Below are 22,500 nucleotides of genomic sequence, written 5' to 3' on the forward strand. Positions count from 1 at the left end.
ATATATATATTAAAATATAAACTGACTCAAGTTTCAAAAGTTACAAACGAAATGTAGCATTATGCTACATTTTCTGTAAAAGCAACTCCTATCCATTTATAAAGATGTCTCTCCTCTAATATTCACTTCTTCCAAAACCACAAGCAGGAACCTTGAGATTACCTCTAAAGTGTTTCTGGTTAATTTCCTTTAAACTCAAGCTTAGTAGTAGAGGAGCGTGAGTTATCACTGCTTGTCAAGCCAACCAGCAACAGTTCTGGCTGAGTAAGGTTTTGTGATGTTTTGCCTGGAGGAAAATCAAGCAGCCTTAACTGGTCACTGTGAGAATCGAAGAGGGAAGTGAAGAAAAGAGAGCAACAAAGGTAAAGCAGCTACAGAAAGCCCATGAGTAGACTGAGTTAAAAGAAGTGGTGTCCAGCTGTTAACTCCATTACACACACTGCTACAGAAGAACAGGACAGCGAGGAGTGGACTAAATTGGTGCACACGTTCACCTACACTGGTGCGAGAATTGGACAGACCGGCCATTAAAGTGGCTGTTAAAGTGGCTCAAACCTCAGTGAGGAAAATCTTTCCTTTTCTTCACTCTCTTTGCTGTTTTTTTTCTACCTCAACAACTTTAGACGTTCTGTAAACCCCTTCTATATTTGAAGGTCCACTAAAATCACTTTAAACAGACCTTCCTACTGTCTAGACATAATTCATAAACAACAGATAAGTCACACTTAACATTTTATACATATTTGGGGTAAAGTTATAGAATTCGAAGACCATTTAAACAAAAAAAGGTCTTGATTGTAGTCACTAAACTATCATGGACTCTGAACTCTTCCAGATAATTTAAGAACCTGATTAAACACATCTTGGCTGCAGTCGGATGATGTGCTTATTTTTCAGACTCAGACTCATTTAGCATCACTAAAAAAACCTAAAAGCCTTGAGTGAATTTGATCATTGCATGCTATGATAAAACTAATAGATCAGTTATTTGGTTGGCAGTTTTAATTACTGTTTATAAATGTAGACTACTATCTTATTTATAAAGCACTTTGAAATCTATGGTTAAAAAACAGTGCTGCTCATTTTAAAGATGAAACATTCAGAACATAAAAAACATTAGTATAACAGTAAAACCTAAAATAAAATCATTGAAAAACAGTCTTCTGCTGTGAAAACCAGTGAATGAAATTATGTTTAAACGAGTTAAAGTAAAGAAACTCATCTTATTTCAAGAGGAAGATCATCTAATTGCCCTAGAGCAGCAATAGACATTGGATTGTTCCTTTTGCAATATTTCTTTATTGATTACTTATTATATAGCTTATAATTGTCTCATAACTTCTATAAAGATATCCCATTTAAAACTTTTTTAAACCCAAACCCACAAATGAAATCATTAAAGGAATCAGAATTACTTTTATTTAGGACTGAAACAATTTGCAATTATTGAAATAACCTTCATTAATTTAATCATTGATTAATCTTTAACTAGTATAGATACTTTAAAACATGCCTTAAGTCTTTAAATCAAGACTAAAAACACTTTTTTTTATGTTTGCCTTCGACTGTTCTAGTTAAAAAGTTTAACTGAAACATCATTAGTTCAACTTTTTTATTTTCTTTAGCCCAAATGTTTTTCATCTTCTTTTTTGTTTCTGCATTTTTTATTTTATTTTTTTTCCCTACTTGCTTTGATTCTGTTTTATTTTCCTATATTTTAATCATGTAAAGTACTTTGCATTGTCTTTGTACTGAATTGTGCTATACAAATAAATTTGCCTTGCCTTGCTTTGCCTTAAGCTGACAGAGGGACCGACTTAGAGCAGTAATTATACCAAAACCAGAATATTCAGCATTTAGGATAACAAACATTTTTTGTCCTTCTATATGTTCTATCCAGAACTCATGACCGCTTTTAAGCCACATTAAGACATAATTTTAGGTGGAAAGTATAAACTCTCTTTGATGGAAGGTGAAATATTGCTCTAATGATAAATAATAGAATTTTTTTTCCCGCTCTTTATTATGATATCTTATTTATAGAGCAAATGTTAACTTGTAGGAGTTATGCAATTGGTAAGATGTGCTAAAAGTTAAAAAAATAAAATTTAAAAAAATCAAGTGGTTGCTTTCAGATGTATGTAATAACATGGAAGGAAAGTAGCTTAATTGAAGCTGATGTGACTTTTGTTATTGCTGGCAAAAAAAAAACTCACCCTGCCTTTGTTGATTTATGATTTAATATTTGTAATATATTGCAACTGACCAAGCTGAGCTGTTAAAATATTATGTGATTCAATAGTTTCTTCTGAATGATAAGCAAACCGTTGCACCTGCTCAAAGGGCCGTGTGGATATCAGGATACGTTGAAGTGCCCCCCCCTCACATCTAAAGATGATTAAGCCTCCTATCTTCTGATGAACACCCCGAAGAACCACTCTGCATGTGTGTGCGTGTGGGGGTCTGTGTGTGTGTGTAAGGTGCCTGACTGACCATTCTAAACACCCAACCTCACACAGGCACACACACTGTGAGCACAACTAAGACTAAAGCTGTATCAAGACTCTAAACAGACCAGACATCCCTCAGACAGCATGTTGGCTTGACATTATACACCAACACACACCACATGATGATATCACATGGAAACATACACCACTCACACGCGCACATCCCTAAGAGCAGCTGCTGCTCATTTGCACAGCAGATTATCTTTTTTTTTGTTGTTGTAAAAAGAGAAATCAAAAACGGCAAACCAAACACTGACGGGTTTCTTTTCCAGTGGCTTAAAAATGTTTGAGAATCACCAGGACCAGAATTTGTACCTTTCCTTTTTTTTGTGTGGATAAAAATACAAAGTGACATCAAACCTTTAAATAGTAAATGGAAATGCTTGGTAAACTTCCCAAATGTGTTTACTGTGATTTGGAAATAGCAAATATTTTCCTCTATAGAAAATCATATCAGGCAATATGAAATTAAAGAACATATTTAAAGAGGCTAATTTAGAAGAAACTACTGAAATATTCAGCTGCTATTGCTGTTGTTATTCTGCATAAGCTCCTCTAGTCTCTATTTGCAGGCATTTATATATGAATATTTCTTTACATACGTTACACTTTTAAACAAGATATTTACTTTAGTGAAAAGCCTAAACTTTTGCTACTTTGTTTTAGTAATTTTCTGAAATCACTTTTATATATATAGAGAAAGCAGGCAGTAAAGTGGATTTTGTTTTAACTTCCAAGTACAATCACATTATCTGAGAAACAAGAAAAGTTAAAGAATAATACTGTGCATTCAACTATGTGGTTCTTGTTATTAAAGGATCGTATCAGGAACTGAATCAGTTTATTTGAAAATAATAAAACATTAACAGAAAAAGTGCTGCAAGCAAGCATACAGTATGCACCAAGCTTACCGTATGCTTGTTTGCAGCACTTTTAGTGGTGCAAGAGGTGGACTCTTTCTGCTGTCATTTTCTCATCCTTTCAGAATGCAAAAGAATAGAACTTTATTGATCTCACAATGGAGAAATTCATTTGATGTTTTGCAAAGACGTCTTCTTAATGATTTACAAAGACAAATTCAAGGCCCATATCACTGTGAGGGGTTTTAGATATTAGATTTTTTCCAAGTACCATAACCAAAACTAAACCATTGCAAACTTACATCACCACATACAGGCCTGTATTCTGAAGCCTGGCCTATGTTGTATTATTAACCATTTTAAATAGTGTTGTCATTTGTTTAGTAAGAGAAAAAATGCTGGAGAAAAAATATTAGCAATATGTTACCTCAGTACTGTATCAGAAAAGAGATGTATCATGTTCAATTAAGCAGTCTGGCAGTGTACGACCCAGAGGCGGGGTACACCCTGGACAGGTCGCTAGTCTGTCACAGGGCAACACAGAGATCTAACAACAGACACACACTCACACCAAAGGACAATTTAGAGATGCCAATTTACCTAAGTCATTTTTTTTTTTGGACTGTTTGAGAAACCGGAGTACCAAGAGAGAACCCATGCATGCACAGGGAGAGCATGCAAACTCCATGCAGAAAAACCCCAGGCCAGGAATTGAACCTGGAACCCTCTTGCTGCAAGGCAGCAGTACTACAACCTGTGCTGCTGTGCAGCCCTAGCTGCCAACTTATTATGATAAGAAGTTATATTACGCAGCATGCTGAGGTGGGCGAAGCATCTAGATGCTAATGCTACACCAAATGTGATTTCGGCAGCAGGAGGAACCAGTTTACACGCAAAGTCTATTGTTGATGTGCATCAAAAGGTCCAGCAGTACATCTTGAAGCATCTGGTTAGCTGAAGCATCGTCTCATGAGCATAGGCTGGCCAGCCTGACGCTGCTGTTGCTACAGTAAGCATTCCCAGTGACGGGGCATGGTCGGTCTGCATGGCTCCAAAAGCAAAATAATATTTTAAAGCAGGATCATCTTGATGAACTGACTGCAGAGTTGCTGTTTTTAGGTGGACTTTCTCTCTTAAAACATATTAAACTACAGTTTACCTATTTATCACACCAAATATAGCAAAGCCAGTCTGCCATTGAACACAGAAGCAGCACAAGCATCAGATGCATCACTCAAGATGCTGCATCAAAGATTGTCTTGAGGCACGTCTAACAAAGTGCACAAGCATAAAACATGAAGCAGCAGGCGCTTTTTTGCTGCTCAAATCACGTTCCACGTGAACGTAGCATGACGCAGGATTTGACAATATTGCTCCTCTAGTGCCACTGTCCTGCAGCTTTTAAATGCATCCCTTCTTCAACACACCTGAAGCAAAAGGCCAAATTAAGTCATTGGCATGTCGTTAAGTTTGACAGAGGCTTGGCTATAAAACATTTATTTGATTTAGGTGTGTTGAAGTAGGGATGCATGACAAAGCTGCAGGACAGTGGTACTCGATGATCAACGATGCCTACCCCTGGTGTATTGGATATTATTGTTGGCGATCCGCTCTACTGTCAAATGCACTGAGGAACATTTTCTTCTTTGGCATCTTGTATTCCTATGGCATTAAAATGAAATCCATTAAGTGTGAAAGGGGGATTTACCCAAAAAATATTGTGATCCTATATATTTATTATTTATGATGATGATAATGATGTGAAAGATGCCTTTCGTTTAACTTGTTAAACTTCCGGTGGTGACTTCTTTCATCAGGCACAGATTTACTTTTAACTCCTACATCCAGGAGCTCAAATTTTTCTGCCAGATGATTGGAAAGCCTGGCTTGCCTAAAAAGTCATATTGCTTGCGATCCTCTTAGCAGCCGTGTGTGTATGTGTGGGTTTTAGCCAGCCTTGTCTAACCAGTTTCACAAACGCATACACACATTTTCACTCTGCGACACAAACTCTCTTGGGACTTCCTGCAGCAGTCATGCAGGTGGGCCGATGTGCTGAGGGAGTTTTTTGCAGGGTTGGTGTGTGTGTGTGTGTGTGTGTGTTGGATTGTGAGTAGGACAGGCAGACAGGGCCGGCACGTTATCCTCTTATCCCCACTGTTGTGGAATAGAGAGGCAAGCAGCTGGAGGGACTGCAAGCAGCCTGATAATGCCAGCACTATTTTCTAAACCGCCATCTTAATCTTGTTACTCAAATGGTTGTGAAGAGAGTCATGAATTTTAATTTTTCCAAAACCCACATACACACACCCCTATGCATTGCTGTCTCTCATGCATAAGTAGTATCCCCACTGTGTCTGTATGCTCTGTCTTTCCTTTTCTCTGCCTGTGTTTTTCTCTTCCCTTCAGCTGCCCAAAGACCCCCGTCCTCATCCCCCATTTCCCAAACATGTCGTCCCTCACCCTCTTCCTTCACCTCCCTCCCTCAGCTCCCCTCTATCTTCCCATTTCCTACATCACAACCCACTTCTCGGTTTATTCAAGCCTGTCCTTCTATCCCTTCCTCTACCCATCGCTCCATCCACCCAATCCCTTATTCTCCGTTTCCTAATCCTGCTGAGAGAGACCCCAGACACCCAGTTTATCCATCCCTCCCTTGTCTCTACCCTCCTCCTCCTTCATCTTTTTCCACCTTGTTCGCTTTTTTCTCTTAGTCCACACAACCAGTACAAAGAAGAAAAAAAAGAAGAAGCAGGGAAATGGAGAGGCAGAATGAGAGGAGGCCTAGGTGAAAGTGGCAATAAAATAAATGGCTTGCACCTCGTGGGGAGGGAGGAGGGGAGTGATGAGGTGGCAGGTCGGGAAGAGAGCCGATTTAGCCAGCCACCCATGAAGCTGATTAGGTAGCCCGCGATCAGGAGGAACAGCTTTGCTTGTTAAACTTTTCACCTCTGCGAGCTCTCAGCCCTCTCGGTGTAAGCACCCCCTCCCTCTTTCTTCTTTATCCCTCCATTCCTCCTTCTACTACTTCCTTCCTCAGTGCGTCTGCTTTAGCAGGCTTTAAATGTGAATGCTGGCTTCAGTCCCCATAGCTGACCCAATAAAGGGGGCCGGCAGCTGCCCTGCTACACCCAGATACCCCCCACAGCTGATTTTACCCTCCTCTCTTTTTTCCCTCTCCATCGGGAGGTCAGAGGTTGAACCTCCGGCCGTTGCCTGAAGCGAAGGTATCATGAAGATAAAATTCATACAGGGTGGATGTTAAGAGAAGGAGGGATGAATAGAACGAAGAAGAGGAACACCTGAGCTGTAGGTTCAGATTTATATAAAGAAAGAGAAGTTAGCGAAAAGGAGAGTGGGGTGAGGGGGTGTGGAGTGAGGACTTCACACTTTCACAAGTCGCTGGTGTTGTTTGATGTGTGATGGGTACTGAGAGAGGAGTGCTAAGGGAGAACCTGAAGTAAAACCTCAGCTTTTCATTTTAATCCCAAATATTTTTTGCTGTTTGCAAAAAGAAATGTCAATGTCCAAGCTGTTTGATCGACATTTAAAGCAAACAAACATTTACTGAAGCCTTTTGTATTTAGATAAAGAAAAATATGATTTCATTATTGTAAAATCTGAAAAATAAACTTGTCTAAAAGAATCATAGTGCAAACTAACGTGCATAAGAACTGTAATCTAGGATTTCATATAAGACAGAATTCCAATACTGAGGTGCTAATATTGAGTGATAAAGTACATATTGTAAAGAACTATAGTGCTAAACATTTTTGGGCTGCATCAAAAAAAGGTCGATCACCTCCACGTTGTAGTTTGGATCTGGGAACACGATCAAAAGACCTACAGTAGGCAATTAGAGGGTTAAAGTACACCTTGTTTGCATTTTCCTATTGTGTTCAAGTATTTTTAATTTTTGACCTACTATTGGAATTCACACAAGTACAAAAAAAAAAAACGCTTCTTCTTTTTCTTCCATTTTTAGTATAATGCAGTCAGTTTTTACAGGAGTGGTTAACTGTTAGCCACTGACGATGAAGATGTTAAGAAATGCAGACTATATTATTCTTCTGCCTTAAAAATCTTGAAACTTGAACTGATGGACTTTTTACCCAAATATTCTTTATTGAAGAGAAAAAAAAAACCCAAAAAAAGTTTAAATTATCTTTGTTTGGTTTGTGTAAAATTACAATTTTCTCATCTGTTTTGACATTAATATTCAGACAGGCCTAAAAAAAATAATTAAAAAAGTTTGTGTTGAACCAGGTAAGATATTCAAACTGAAACATATAGCTGATTGTAGGAAACACAAATTTTTTAAACAAATAGACAAATCACAAACAGTGATGTTTGATGTTTGTAATTTTGTAATGTTTGTACTCATCAAAGTAGATGAATCCAACCCACTCTAGATTTCAAGAAAAAGAACAGATCAGGTCAACGCCTGGAGCATTTAGCATCTAGCTTCCAAAGCGCCTGACTTCAAAATGAATAAGAGTCCAAGTTGAGGCGTTGGACATCTTTTTGATGATCAAAATGTGCTTTTGCAAAATGTTCACAATAAAAAGGTTAAAGAAAAATGCTCAGTTTAAGAAATTTTATTCAACTAAGTCTGGCTTTTCTTAAAAAAGTATAAATATAAATTGGGAAATTAACAATTTGTCTTTATTTAAAGCTTTTAATTAATTACCTTAGTGACTTGTTTATGTTAAGTTATTTAAATTAAAATCGGAAAACCTACATTGGGTAGATGCAAGTTTTGGAGATGGTTTAAACTCAGGTTCTCTTTGCATTATTTTATGTAACTGTAATTTTATTTAAAGGACGTTTTTAAAGATATTGTCCCTAACCTTTCCACTGTTGTTTTCTACGAGCACATGTCATAGTAGATGCTACTTTATGGTATAGCTGTGGTGGCAGGCATTTATAAAAGAGACTGCGTTATTATATAAGGTGATGATGTGTCATATTGAACCGTAACACTGGACAGGCTGTTGTTGCAAATAAATAAAATATTGATTTGGTTGACAACAAAAAATATATTTATGAGAAAACGTCGAGGTGATGAAGAGACGTGTACTGCATTAATGTCTCAAAGTATGGAGTGTGTATCTGTTATGTGTATTTCATCAATGGTCTTTCACAATAACTGTGATGTTTAACAGTTTGAAGCTACTGCAACACACAACAATTTGCCTTAGTTTTACAACTGATTTTAATGGTTTACCCCATATTCTGTTAACAGCTATATAATGGTAGAGCTATTATTTTATCCTTTATTAGGTGCAGTTATTGTAGGGATTTGACACCGCTCAGTTACAAGTTTGTCAGGAAGGAAATTCATTAGGTTTCACCAATTAGATTATATTAAACTTAGGAAAACACAGAGTTTTTATAAATTCAGCATAAAAAAAAAAACACTATAGTTTCTCTCTTGTTGAGAAAAGAGAGGTCCTCTTTAATATGAAGAGTGAGATTGCTTCTGTAAAAGCAGCTGTTCTAAGACTCAGGCTACAGTAAACAGAGCAGTCCCTCATTTTAAAGTCAGCATTTATGTCATTTATATGTCCATGTTTTTTTTTTTTTCTTGCCACACCTTCTGCTTTCTGGTTAGAGGTTGCTCCCGAGGTTGTTGCTCTCGGCATCACATATAACTTGTTTACAGCCAAAAAACATTTTTTATCTTTGTGTTTTCTACAACATCCAAAAGGAATTATGGGAGATTATGAATTTAATAGATTTATCAGAAGTAAGAACTATGTTATGTTTCAGTCACCTATTAATCTGAAATAAAAAAAAAACCCATCTCTTTCTTAAATGAAAAAAAAAATGCACTGAACCATGCATTTTGGAGTTTTAAAGAGAAAGGCATAAAACAAATAACAGATATTTTGTTATTTGACTGTAAAATAATCTCTGCAGACTATGGTTTAATTAAACCTCTTTAAAAGACCAATTTGTTCTAAACAGGGCAGCTTGTTTGTGTAGCACTCACATGGGTGGATATTAGTGGATCTGGCTTCCTTCTCAGCTTCTGTTGTTCTCACTCAGGCAATAACACACCCTGAAATTATAATTGAATTAAAACTAAATATTTTAGCTTCTTTTATTTTTAATTTTGCTGAACAATAGGTTTACTGCAGCTTTCAAAAAAGCAGTCAAGTTAGCATAAAAAGGAAGCTAAAGGCCTTTCCTTGGGGCATTCACTCTACAATGTTGAAGAAATATTCTTTACAACTCAAGAAATCATCAGTAAATGCTATTATGGTGATAGTATTTTCATAATTCGAATTAATTTTAAGCTATACAATAATTTCTGTGGGCTGATTTTACTGAGTAATAAGGGAATAATTCATGATATGTGAGGTTAAGTTCTGTTCAGAGGTAGATACAGTACCTTACCTTACTTGCAGTAGATAATATTATGTTCTTATTAATAAGCATGAATGTAGATTAGCTTGGAGGCTAAAGCTACCAGCTAAAGCAAGATGTGCCAAAATCAAAATGTAGCTCTGCTGTTTTAAAACAGTCTGATATAAAATTTTCCTCATGCATATTCACAAAGAAATAAGCAGAGTTGAAATTAATTAAATAAATGTCAATTAATAAGAAAATTTAACAAAACAAAATAAAAATCTTCATACATTTTCATACAACTCTTATGAAAACATTCATGTAAAAAAGAAGCCTAAACAAATAAATCTAGGAAACACAATTATAAATATTTTTAACGGTAAACAAAATTTGTTATAAAAGTGAACCTTTGCTTTACATTAAATACAAGATAAGGATAAAATTAATATAACTGGTGTGGCTCCCAGGAACGTTGGTTGGGGTGTTTCACTAGATACATTAAGCTGGTTCTAAAGAGTAAAAATTTTGGATTGATTTAAATTCTGTTCACATATCAGTGAAATAGACTTGCATTGATAAAGAATGTGATTAGAATAATATAAAAACTGTTTCAAGCGATAAAAAAGCTTATCAACTCAATCTCTCCCATCCTGTACTAAATAAATCTAATGAAGATAGAACTCGGGCGGGCATATTTAGCCTTTTTTAGGAGAATACTTATTTTATAAAACAAGTTTGTGTAAAGGAGATTAATAAATAAAAAGTACAGATAACTCTGGTCTCCATTTAGATTTGATCTAAAAAATACCCAGTTTAACAACTTTTTAATTTTAGACATAAAACCCCAGATTTAAAATGTAAAAATAGTTTTTATTTCCTCCTAACCTGAATTATGAACTAATGCTACCAGCATAAGTAACATTAAAACTAAATCAATCTTATTTTTAGCTCCAACCTTTACGATTGTCAAAAAAGGAGCTTTAATTAAATGTTTTGTTGTTTGCTTATCCCCTACATGTACACTGTCTTATTAATATTTCTGCTTTGTGTCTTATCTTTTGTATCCTTTCCAGATGCTGAGTGAAGGAAAACAAGCATACGATGAGAACATCCACTATCCTCTCCTCGTCACCCTGACCAAAGGACCTCAACCTGTCAATCAAGCTCACTAAAATAAAATTAGCTTTTTGTTCTACATAATAATCCATTTTTAACATTTATTTAATATTGTCCAGTATTATTTAACATTTAAAACAGCTCCTTCCAGTTCAGAAGGCAGTAACTCAGTTGCTCAGCTTGGTAACCAGTTACTAGTTAATCTGCTAGAAAAAAAAAAAAAAGATTAATTGACATTACAAGGCTCTATAAATTCCATTTATTCATTTTAAATTCTTTCAGTTTAGTTAGTTTGGCTCTTCATCAGTTCCCCCTTTTACTAAATTAAATGACAGTTTTCTACATGTCAAGTATTCTTTTATATTTTTCCCCTGGTGGAACCAGTCACTGTAACCTACGCCGCTCACTGTGTTCATGGGCTTTGCCTGGACTCACCATCCGTCGCAGTGTGCAACAATTTACGGCTTCCTTAATTTCCACCTTTAATTTCTCTTAAAACATCTCATTCATCCCAGTCAGGGGTCAGTACAAAGAACTTCATTTGTGCATTTCTTACAGCAGTGCAGGGCATTAACACATTAAGGCACACTTGGATGAAAAGAACATTTGTTGCTGGCAGAGATGCAGATTTCATTACTTTCTATTTTTTTTTTTTTTACAGCAATTAACACAACTAATCCCCAGTATACACACATTAAATCCACATCGGTATTGCATTATAATTAACTTTATACAGTATAACTCGTCTAGTGTTATGATGAAAGAACAGCCTGGTTTAAATTGTTCAACTGTCATCTGTAAATTTCCTCTTTAATTACAGTTTCAGGTGATAAATTTAAGTCTTCTAAACTGATTTGAGGATCTTGACACCTGAGTTATTGTGTCAAAAACCATTATTTTGGAGGGGAACGTGCCTAGGAAATACACATTATGCTCTTACATTACTGTTGTACTTGCATTTATTGACCCAATACTGTGGAATAGAAGATGATGTATTTTTGTGTATCAACTAAATGTTGTTTTTGAGCTTTTCTACATGAAGATAAGTACAACAAACATCTTTGAGTTTGGTTTTGGTGTGACTCACAATTATTGGCACAAATAGAACAAACCTCAAAATAAAACTGTGTTATTGCAGTAGTATAATCTCACACTGAAAATTTTACTATAATCCAGTACTTAAATTGTGTACGCATATTCATTGGGGAAAATAAAACTTGCTTTTGCCAAGAGGACAAAGCTTCATCTCTTCAAACACAAGGCTGAATCAGTTTGGAAAGGTATGTAGGAGCTAGTTCATGAACACGCGTACTTCTCCTGCTTCATCTAGGATTGGGTCGTGGGGGCAGCAGTCTCAGCAGAGACTCCCAGAATTTCCCTCTCCGCAGACACCTCCTCCAGCTCTGCTGGGGGAAGCCTGAGGTGCTCCCAGGCCAGCTGAGAGGCATAGTCCCTCCAGGATTTCCTGGCACATCCCCTGGGCCTCCTCCTGAGGGAGGCATCCAGGGGACATACAAAAAATTTATCCAAACCACCTTCTTTGACTTATTTCGATGTGGAGCAGAAGTACAGTAGTACATTGAGCCCCTCCTGAATAATAAGGTTCTTCACCCTATCTCTACTGGAGAGCCCAGCCACCCTGCTGACAAAGCTCATTTCAGCCGCTTATATCCGCAAACTTGTTCTTTCAGTCATGACCCAGATTTCATGACCATAGATGAGGGTAGGAACATAAGCTGACTGGTAAATGGAGAGCTTTGCCTTTTTGCTCAGCTCTCTTCTCGTGCACCCCGGAAGCCTCGCCACAGTGGAGTTTTTTTGACCACCCCAAGGACTTCAGCCTGAGTGCTGAATGAATCAGGCCCCAAGCATCCTGTCACTTCTTCCATCATGGAAGGCGTTTCAGCAATGGCCCAGCCCGAAAGACACGCGGTAGGACACTGCGGCCATCCCCTGCAGGGGGAACCATGAGGGACAGGTGCGAAGAGGATGGGGAGGCTGTCAGAGACAGAGGCCTTGGCAACCCAATCCATGGGAACTTAGACTGGCTCTGGGGACATGGGTGATGAACCCAACAGAGCATTTTGCACAGATATGCACAAATATCACAGGAACTGATGATGCCAGAACAGTTCGGAAGATAAGATAAGATAGACGTTATTGATCTCACAGTGGAGAAATTCATTTTTCACAGTGGCTCAATAGTCAAAAGAAGGTGTGTCCAAATATATACACTGGATCGAGAGAAAAAAAGAAATAAGGCAGAGATTTACGGTGACTCATGTACTTTAAGGTGAATGACACGCATGGATTTGGCATTGTATATTAAGGTGGTACCAGGTAAAGAACAACAGTGAGGTAGTGAGATACCTATAACAGCTGAAGAGTATATGAATTACTGACTGAACAAGACTTGTTTTCTTATCAATTAAAGCTTATAAACTCGTATAGTGGAGGTATTTTATGCGGGGTTGGAGGGAGGTTGGCTTTGTTGGAAATCAAATCTTACAGTCATCTGCATAACACTTAACGAAGGTGCCTATAAAACGGAGCCTAATGGGAAAACATGCAGTGGTAAAAGGAGAGGTCTGAGAATTGAACTTTGAGGAACTCCACAGGAGGGAGGTACAGAAATTTACTCAAAATTTCTGCAGAACACAGCAAAATAAGCTAGGATTTATCCTTATGAATATGTTACTTAAAAAAACAGTTTAGGATTTGTCTGCCCAATGAATTTATCAGTCATCCTTAGCATTGGATTATAACCCTTTAAAACAATGTACTCAATAAAGTTTGGATTTTTTTTTAAAGTTTTCAGTGTAAGATCATCTAAATACAGTATAAGGTGAATTTATTTTGCTGGCTTTTTGAAAATCAACACATAATGGATAACACTTTAAAAATCCATGATCTCTCTGTTACCATAGTTATACTATGTCTATCCTGCATTTAAAGAGTGCCTGAATGTCCAGAGTTTCAGTTTGCAGAGAACAATCATCAGGAGCGTGAAACTGGTGTCAATCATGATTTCCAACATAAATATTTTTTACCTTTTATTCCTGAGATCCACACATAACTTTACAAATGTTTGCTGCTTAACCTTATTCAAGCAAATCAGCCATGTTTTGATCAACTGACTGTTCTCAGGTGGTTTCTCATACAGCACATCCTCTGGTTTCCTGTTTCTTGCAACATCGCTAATACAGCAGGTGTGAAGATGTCTATTGATGCGTTTCCATATTACACTGTGATCTGCTGGTGTACACAACAGCCAAAATGCTATGCTGTACCTCTTAGTGGTTGCTGTTTACATTTCTCATGAGATAATCAGCCTCAGAAAGAAAGGTAAAAAAAAAAAGAGTGAAAGTGTTGTATCCGTTGTGACAATGTTTCTTTGCAAATAGGTTTAAAGTGTTTAATCAAACTTTTTTTTTTTTCGTATTTGTGGGGTGATTTGTTGTTTTTCTGGTCGCTGTTTGCTTAGAGTGTAAAACATGCTTATCCTTCGTCCACTGTGAATGTACACAAATACATCATTCCTCTTTGATACAAATCCAGTGCTGAAAAGAAACCCGCAACCAGCATCATGTCACTCCAAGTGCCCACAAATGTCAATAAAAAAACAACATTGGTAAAATTGCATCCTCTTCTCAAATAATCTTTAGTCGAGGACTGATATTATATAGTTTCCATAACTTTACAACTGTTTTTAATTGAGTTAACATAATAATTGAATGTTTGATATTAAAGGCAGCAGAGTAATTCCTGTTAGAATGTGGATTATCACTTTCTGTGGCCACATAAAAACAAACAAACCTCAATTTCTGTTAGAAATGGTCAGTGCAGGTATCCAATGTTAAAGTGGCACAATTTTAAGAAGTCATAATTTAAATGTGTTGTTCGTTACACAATGCATGAGTGGTAAAATGATTATTAATTAAATTAGTACATTACTACAGTGCTAAATCTGCATTGAAGAAGAGGAAAATTAACCAGTCATATCCTTCTAGGCAGGTTAGCTTTGCAGTCTTAACCATTATGACATGTCCCAATGGCTGCTTGCTGCCATGTTTTGCATCAGTAGCACACATGGATTTGAATTGTGCCTCTGGGTTGCCACCCTCATGCTCCTAAATTTCTCAACATATCCTGAGAAATCCAAAGCAGCCTGGCTTAGCCGTAGACCACATCCTGTCTGCAGTGGTAGCAGATATGCTACTAGCAGTGCTTCAGTGTCCTCCAGCTGAATTAGCTGAATATCCCATTAAAACCGAAGGGTGAAGATTTAAACCCTAATTCTATAGATGTTAATTATTTAACATTTTAAAGCCGAATTACTGTCACTAAACTCAGCCGTGTGTTTGTTTATGAATACGCATTCAAATAAAAACTGCAAAAGTTATAATGATGTATTGCAGTGGCAGCAGTAATATACGTTAAATATGTAAGGTTCTTGTTCAGATTGAAGATAATGATTGAAAAATGTAAGAGCCAATACCTGATAAATGCTTATTAAAACCTTTAAAATGGATCTACAATTTCAGTTTTACCAGCCTAAAGGCTGTTCTGTTCATTAATTTGTGGAAATCTTAAGACTCACCGAGATGCAATTTAAGATGGAAATTTGGGCATTTGAATCAAACTCTTTGATTAATCCAGACTTTGTGATGGTAGAGGTCTATGATAAGTTTTGCTTCTGCTGTACTGTTTGAATATTGTTCTTGCTGTTTTCAAATAAATAAAATATTTTTTCTTCACTAAATCTTTACTACAGCTTTTTATTGGGATGTGTAAATTCTTAAATGAGACAACACTTTAGAAGGCCAGGAACTAATTTATTGTGATTTACACAACAAGTTAGTGCAGAGTTCCTTTTTTTTATTTTCTTTTTTTTCCTTCAATAAATGTTTAAAGTTACTTGTGTGAAAAACAGAAATCATCAGTTTTGAGACTTAAAACTCCATGAAAGTAATATTTTTTTCAGACCTAAACTATCTGCAGTGTGTTTAAAACACAACAGCATCCCGTGTGCTGAGCTTTTTCAGATAAAGTGAGACAAACGGATGCAGCTATATGCATACACAGATATCAAGCCTATTGGACCCCCCCCCCCCCCCCCCCCTTTCGGAATAAATAGAGAGGGAGAAAGGAGGGAGGAGCGGCAGCACACAGCAGCTAATCCTGCAAGCTCACTCTTCTGTTTATCTGTCAGAAGAAGGGAGGGAGAATTCATGGAAGGAGGGGGAACCAGTGGGGCCTCCTGATCTGTCTTTTGATATTTTAAAGAGGTCTGTTCTCTCCTCCCTCAACATTGTCCTGAAGAGGCGAGGAGAAGAGATAGAAAAAGCTACAGACGGAGGCAAAGAGAGGAAGACAAAGACTGAAAAAGACGAGAGGGCAGAGGAGGATGGGAAAAAAAGATGCTAGAAGAAGGCGAGAAGGACTGGGAGGAAGGGAAGCGTACGAGGCAGCTGGAAACGTGGGGAAACTGGATTGAAACCGCAGGGAAAAGCTTCAAACATGGAATAAAAAAATAGTTGACTGAGAGGCAGAAATTGACTGGCAGAGAGAATGATCGAACAGAGAAAAAGAGAGACAGAGTGCTCCCAGCTCGACACAAGGGCCCCATTAACTTGACCACTTGCCCTTTGCACACAAAGGCAAGACCGGCCCACTGCCCCTCCCACCCAATTATCCACGATTAGGCTCAGTGCACTGTGTCAAGATGGAGAGCGAAGAGAAAGAGGAGAGGGGAGAAAGGCGAGCACGGGGAGGAGAGAAAAAGGGACAGAGGGAGTAAGAGAGCAAAGAGTGGAATCAGGGAACTGAGTGGTGGATGATGAGGATTATGCAAGTTAAGGTTGCAGGTATTCTAATTGAACAACTTTTATGCAAACGTCCTCTGAGAGGTCCTGGTATAGTTCGGGAATAAATACAAAGTATCTTCAGATAAAACTGAGCAGTTCTGTATGGAAGAGCAAAGATTATCCTGCAGAGCTGATTGCTGATGGAAAAAAACTCTTATATACTGCCTTATTTTGATACTCTAATTTACGATTAGAGCTGTGAGACTAATCTAAAAGTACAAAGTGTGAAGGTAGACTGAAAATGGCATAAGAAGCAATGTCCCTTGATCCTGTTTTGCTTCTGCTTCTCATTCATTTGATGTGGTAATTGAAAAGCTGTTTTCCTTGGTGCCCAAAGTCTAATAGTTTCAGCTCGAAATTCTACTAAGAGGTGAAATCAGGGTCTGTTTCCGACTTCATTTCCACCTCTTCTTCCACCGAATTACAGTCAGGACTCCAAAATGCTCCCATCATTGAAATGACTGACGAAAAGAAGTTTTATTTACTTTTGGTATATGGAAGAAAATGCTGCTTTGTTTATACACACTTTGGGCAATTTGTAACATATTTTATCTTTCATGATCTAGTTTTAAATCAGCTTCACCATGTGGGTGATGGTCTTTTCAGTTTTCCCTGGGTCTATATAAAGTATATGGTCATTGTGAGTTGGTGAAAATATTCAGCCCACAGTTCTTCTGCTGACTCTTTGTGTCCAGAGTAAACCATATGGATCCTGGCTTATTTCATAAAAATAAAAGGTCTTTCATCCACTCCATGCCTGGGATGCAGTGTATATGTTGTGGTTGCTCAATTTATGAATAGTGGCACATCACAGCTTGCCATTTCTACCTCCCAAGTGGGTCTACTTTCCAGTAAAGATACAAAAAGAACAAAGATATAATGGCTGCCTCTCCAGCTCAATATACTGACTATGTGTATCACTGTCACACAAAACGGACACTTGTTTATGGTATAAAAGTAAAACATCTTTTTCTGATGTCTATGTTTGGGATAGGTTGTGTATACTCTGGGTGAATTATTGCATATCATAGCTTTGAGCCACTGTTATTTCTACCTCCCAAGATGCTGTTTTTTTTTTGTTGTTGTTGAAGACCCTGTAAGTAAAAAACACCAAATCACAGGGAGAGATTCAGAAACATATGGGGGAGTTCAATGTTTCCATGTTTAAGGAAGGGGGTTGAAACAAGACTCCTGGTGATATACATTTAAGTCATTTAAGGCATCTTAAAGTCATACACGTTGAATTATGTCTGTCTTATTTTAAACCTAGCTGCTCTAATGAACATCCATAGGAAATTTCTTTGTCACAAAAATAGAATAATTCTCACACCGAGAGTGTTGTTTGATAATAAACTTCGGCACAAACTAAATAGTAAGAAATTATCGGGAAGATGGAATCCTGCGCTTACCAAAACATCTTAAAGATATCCACAACTTTCAGGATTTCAAGACAGAGGTGAAACTTCTTGGTATGAAAGTAACTTAGGAAAAGAACATCAACAATAAGGTTTTAAACATGGTGTTGGTAATATGAACCTGGACATGTAGCTCTTATATATAGAACCATAAATTATCTTCTCAACCAAAAAAAATTAAGGGTTGTTTCCAGGGCATAAGTTTGTGACTATAATCCAAATAACACCTAGCCAGCGGAGCATTGATCTTAAGGCCACTAGGAAGTCCACCTCTAAATACTGAAACACCCTAAGGTTATGGCTAGACCTGACCTTATCCAAGCTCTTATAGATTGAAAAAAGTGTGTCTGAATTAAAAAGATGGTCAAAGTTAATAAGTGATGTATTAGTCCCCCCTTTTATTGTTTTATCTTTAGTTTTCTATTATATGAGAAACCAGGATCTAAAACAAACAAACAAAAAAAGTGAGAAAAATACAATAAATCTGTGAGGGAACAAATGCTTTTAGATTAAAACAAACCTTTTTCCTTCAGGTTTTTAGACAGAAAAAACTTTTAGGGCTACTCAAAATAGATGACTAATATGTAGAACTGGAGAAAAATCCTATTTTTTAGCCGTTTACACGACAGTTTCTGCTGTTGAGTAAAACGATGTGATCGGGACAAAACAACACCTTACTCCAATGACCTTTGAATTAGAAAAATATTAATGTTTCCACAAGAAATACTTAGTCAATATTCTTTTTTTTTTGGATGAGTCACAATAAGCTAGATTGATTGCATCTGATTAGAACCGTGTTTTTAACAACTTTATGCCATTTCAGAGCTGTGTTGGCTGAGTAATCATGTTTTCACTGACGATACTGGTTTGAAAACCTCGTTTGTTTACTGCAGGAGTCTGATCCTAGTTTCATGAACTTTCCTGCACTGCAGCTTCACAATGATAGAAGCAGCTGTTGCTCTCAGTGGAGCATAGAAATAGGATGCATAGAAATCTGAACTGATTTGATTTTAAACTTTGCTCATCTTTTAAAAAGTAGAGAAGGCAGAAGGCGATAGAAGCTGTGAACAAATCTCTTTTTCCCATTCCACATCCAAACAAACACAATAACAAAGCCTACCTAGTAATACCTGCCTACACAGAGGCACACACGTGTAGGCCGATGCATAAAACAAAACAGATATGAAAGAGGAGGCTTTATCATCCACACACAGTTAAAAAATGCAGAGCTCCCTGTTACACAGGCTGTGGGCTTAGCTGCAGTTCAGCCGTACTCAGTGGTGGCTGGTGGAGTTTTCTCAAGGGAGGGCTATAAATTCAAAATAGATGTATACCAAAAAATAATCAAAACAAAATTTCATGTACAGGTTTACTCTTTGAACATAAATTTTGCCCTTTTCAGGCTTTGTAAAGGCAAATCTTTGTTTTGCATGTTCCAATATATTGTCACAAACCTAAAAAAAAAACAATGTACCAGTTTAATTATGGAGAAGCTAATACTCAGCTATATATTTTTCTAATATATAAAAACTATGTATTTTCTTAGAATTGTATTATTTAAATGTATAGAGGACTATCTTTTATTTCCTGGTGGATCATCTAAATAAGTGCTCCTCCTAATTGTCAGTCATTCTGGTGATATGTTTACGTTACCCCAGTTTACTATCTTTTTCTCTGCATGTGCACTTTCAGGCGCATGTATGTGGTAAGCCCTGGTTACAGCCAGTCATTGAAGCTCACCTTTCTCAGCACAGTTCATCGAAAATGGCTGAGGGTCATAAGAGAAAACGTGTCTACGAAGTGTATGAAAAGAAAAGAAAGGCCTCAGAAGAGGCAGATATATCCCGGAAGGCTTTGCGCGGAGAGCTCTGCTTGCAAAGCATTATGGGATTTGTTGTCACAGCGGCCCGCTGTCGCCATAGGCTGTCGCTACCCGACAATAGCAATGATGCCACATGCACTGTGCAGTGGACCAATAGGGAAGTGATCATCTGCCTGAATGGTAAGTTGACTGAGTGCACTATATAGTCCCCGCTCTACATAGTGATGGAAGGATTTAGGGGTTAGGGCGGATGTTCGGGCACAGTAAGCTTGTATTAGCTATGAGAACAGCAACTTTTAAACAGAAATGGGCTCATACATGATCTCCTATGCGTTTAATAGGCATTCCACTTGGGAGCGGGTACATGGTTGTGCATGTGCATTTTTTGTATTTTTTTTGTCTTTAAAAAAAAACGCAAAAATCTAGAATAACTACGCAAATTAACAAACACCTAGAAAAAGTATATTATATTATTTTCCATGGTATCCCAGATTGTTCATTCTTCTTTGCCTAAAAAGGAGGCAGGGAAGCAGAATAAAGCATTAGCCTCTCTACATACAGTTAGCCAAGCCTTGTAGCTAGACCAGGTCCTGAAAAAAGACAGAGTCAATCTGTCTTTTGGACTGCTGATTAATTTTGATGTTTGGCTGATCAGGTCCAAACTGTTTCAACTCCAGCCTTTATAAAGTGGGTTTGCTTCCCTCCAGCAACTGTGCCTGTCAATCACCTGCACAACAACTATGACGACAGTTCCTGCCACCTCAGGGTGCACCAGAGCTGCACCTCCGCTCCGCTGCTCTCCTATACCTTTGTATTGCAATTGAGCTACAGTATTGCTACTTCTAACAAGAGTCAATGGGTGGAAATACCAGTCACCAGTCCGACGAAAAATAAAATGATGTTTTACTCTTCATTAAAAGTTAAATATTTATCTTGCACATCTAAAAAAATATATCAAAATATTTCAAAATATCTTAATTTTATTATTTCATTTTAATTAGTTATTTTTATGTCTTAAGGTCATTGGGCTGACAAAAATGCATGTAAAATCCTTGGATGTTGTTCTTGCCCCTCCCTCTTTGCCAAGTATGCATCAGATCAGACTTGTGCATTCTCCAGACTGACAGCTGTCCCAGCATGCACTGCAGCAGCAGCAGCTTCCAGTGGAACGCTCACAGAGCTCAGAGTATTAAGTTAAAAGTTCACTTTTCTGTTGTTTTTGTTGTTCTACAAAAGTATGTATCAATTAAGGCGTGGACATTATACTTTTAAGCTGCGTTATATGGCCCATTTACTTATTTAGTGCGTAATTTAATAAAAAGTTCTGATGTTAAGAGGACCGTGGAACCAGTGGAGCTCTAACAGTAGCCCATCTGCAGCAGCCCTCTATCGGCATAGCCCTGAGTGAAGTACCACTGGCCCTGATGCAGTTTATTTATTTATTTTTTTTTGCAAAATGTTCATTTGATTTGTGTTTCTCTGTCTGTTAATAATTATTCCCACTAAACGAAAAAAGGGAAAATGTATTATTTAACAGCAGGTTAAATTCAGGTCCAGCCGAGTAGAGTGTGTGGTGATGTCATGAGTGCGTTTCTGTTCTAATTGACATTTCTTGGTCGTGACTTTCTTCTCCACAACTCCTTACATCCGGCACTGATGGTGTTTTTTTTTTTTTTTTTTGCAAAACGTTAATTTGATTTTTGTTTATCTGACTGTGTTAATAAAGTAATGATTTAAATGTGAATCGCTTTATTGTCCCACTATGGGGAAATTCACTATCTGCATTTAACCCAATCCTTTAATTTAACCCAACCTAAGGAGATCAGTCTGGGGTTAAGGGTCTTGCTCTGGGACCCCTAGTGGCAGTCTTTGGGATTGTGTGGGATTTGATCTCAGAACCTCTGGAACCCAGGCACAATGCTCTAACCACTAGGCCACCACTCCGCTATTATTATATGGAGAATATTAATAACACCAGGTTAAATTCAGGTCCAGACGAGTAGAGTGTGTAGCGTGTTATTCTGCATGATTTCTTCTCCCTGAGTTCATACTTTCTTATGTTCTTGAATGAGAACACAAGTCCATACATGTGTTCTTAAGAATTGAGAAACAGCCTTAATCTTACTGATCATCCCATTTTGCCTTTATTAAGGGTCTGATCCATATGAGTGGATGATTGTCTTCACCTTCTGGTCTGGACAGCTTCTGTTATGCAGTACTAGTTTGCAACTTTTCCTAACTTCCAGTTCTTGTTTTTTTATTCAACTTGCAGCATTTCCCTTTGCATGAGTTTTGTATCTGTTTGTCTCATTTAAGTGTTTGTTGTTTTTTCCAATGGGGTTTGTGTTTGAGCTAAAACAAAACATCCTTCTGAAAACAATAAACCATTTTTCCAATAATCAAAAACCTTGTAGGCTTTTGATCTATTTTTAGTATGAAATTGCTCTGATTTGAGACTAAATAATAAGAAACAATAAAAGTTGATAATCTTCTTTTCTTCTTTTTGAAATGTTCAAATGTCATTGTAAGCTTTAATAATAGATGTCACAATATTCA

General features: G+C 37.3%; 1 protein-coding gene across 1 annotated transcript in view; it reads left to right on the plus strand.

Annotated features, from left to right (window-relative positions):
• camkmt (calmodulin-lysine N-methyltransferase) overlaps positions 1-15,561 on the plus strand; it is a 155,874-nt gene extending 140,313 nt beyond the window's left edge. The window contains exon 10 of the mRNA XM_015378213.1: positions 10,798-15,561. Coding sequence (XP_015233699.1) covers positions 10,798-10,896 — 99 coding nt within the window. The 3' untranslated portion in view covers positions 10,897-15,561. The remainder of the gene's footprint in view (positions 1-10,797) is intronic.
• The last annotated feature ends 6,939 nt before the right edge of the window (positions 15,562-22,500 follow it).

The sequence above is a fragment of the Cyprinodon variegatus genome, unplaced genomic scaffold, assembly GCF_000732505.1.
Source record: "Cyprinodon variegatus isolate N-32 unplaced genomic scaffold, C_variegatus-1.0 Scaffold166, whole genome shotgun sequence".
NCBI lineage: Eukaryota > Metazoa > Chordata > Actinopteri > Cyprinodontiformes > Cyprinodontidae > Cyprinodon > Cyprinodon variegatus.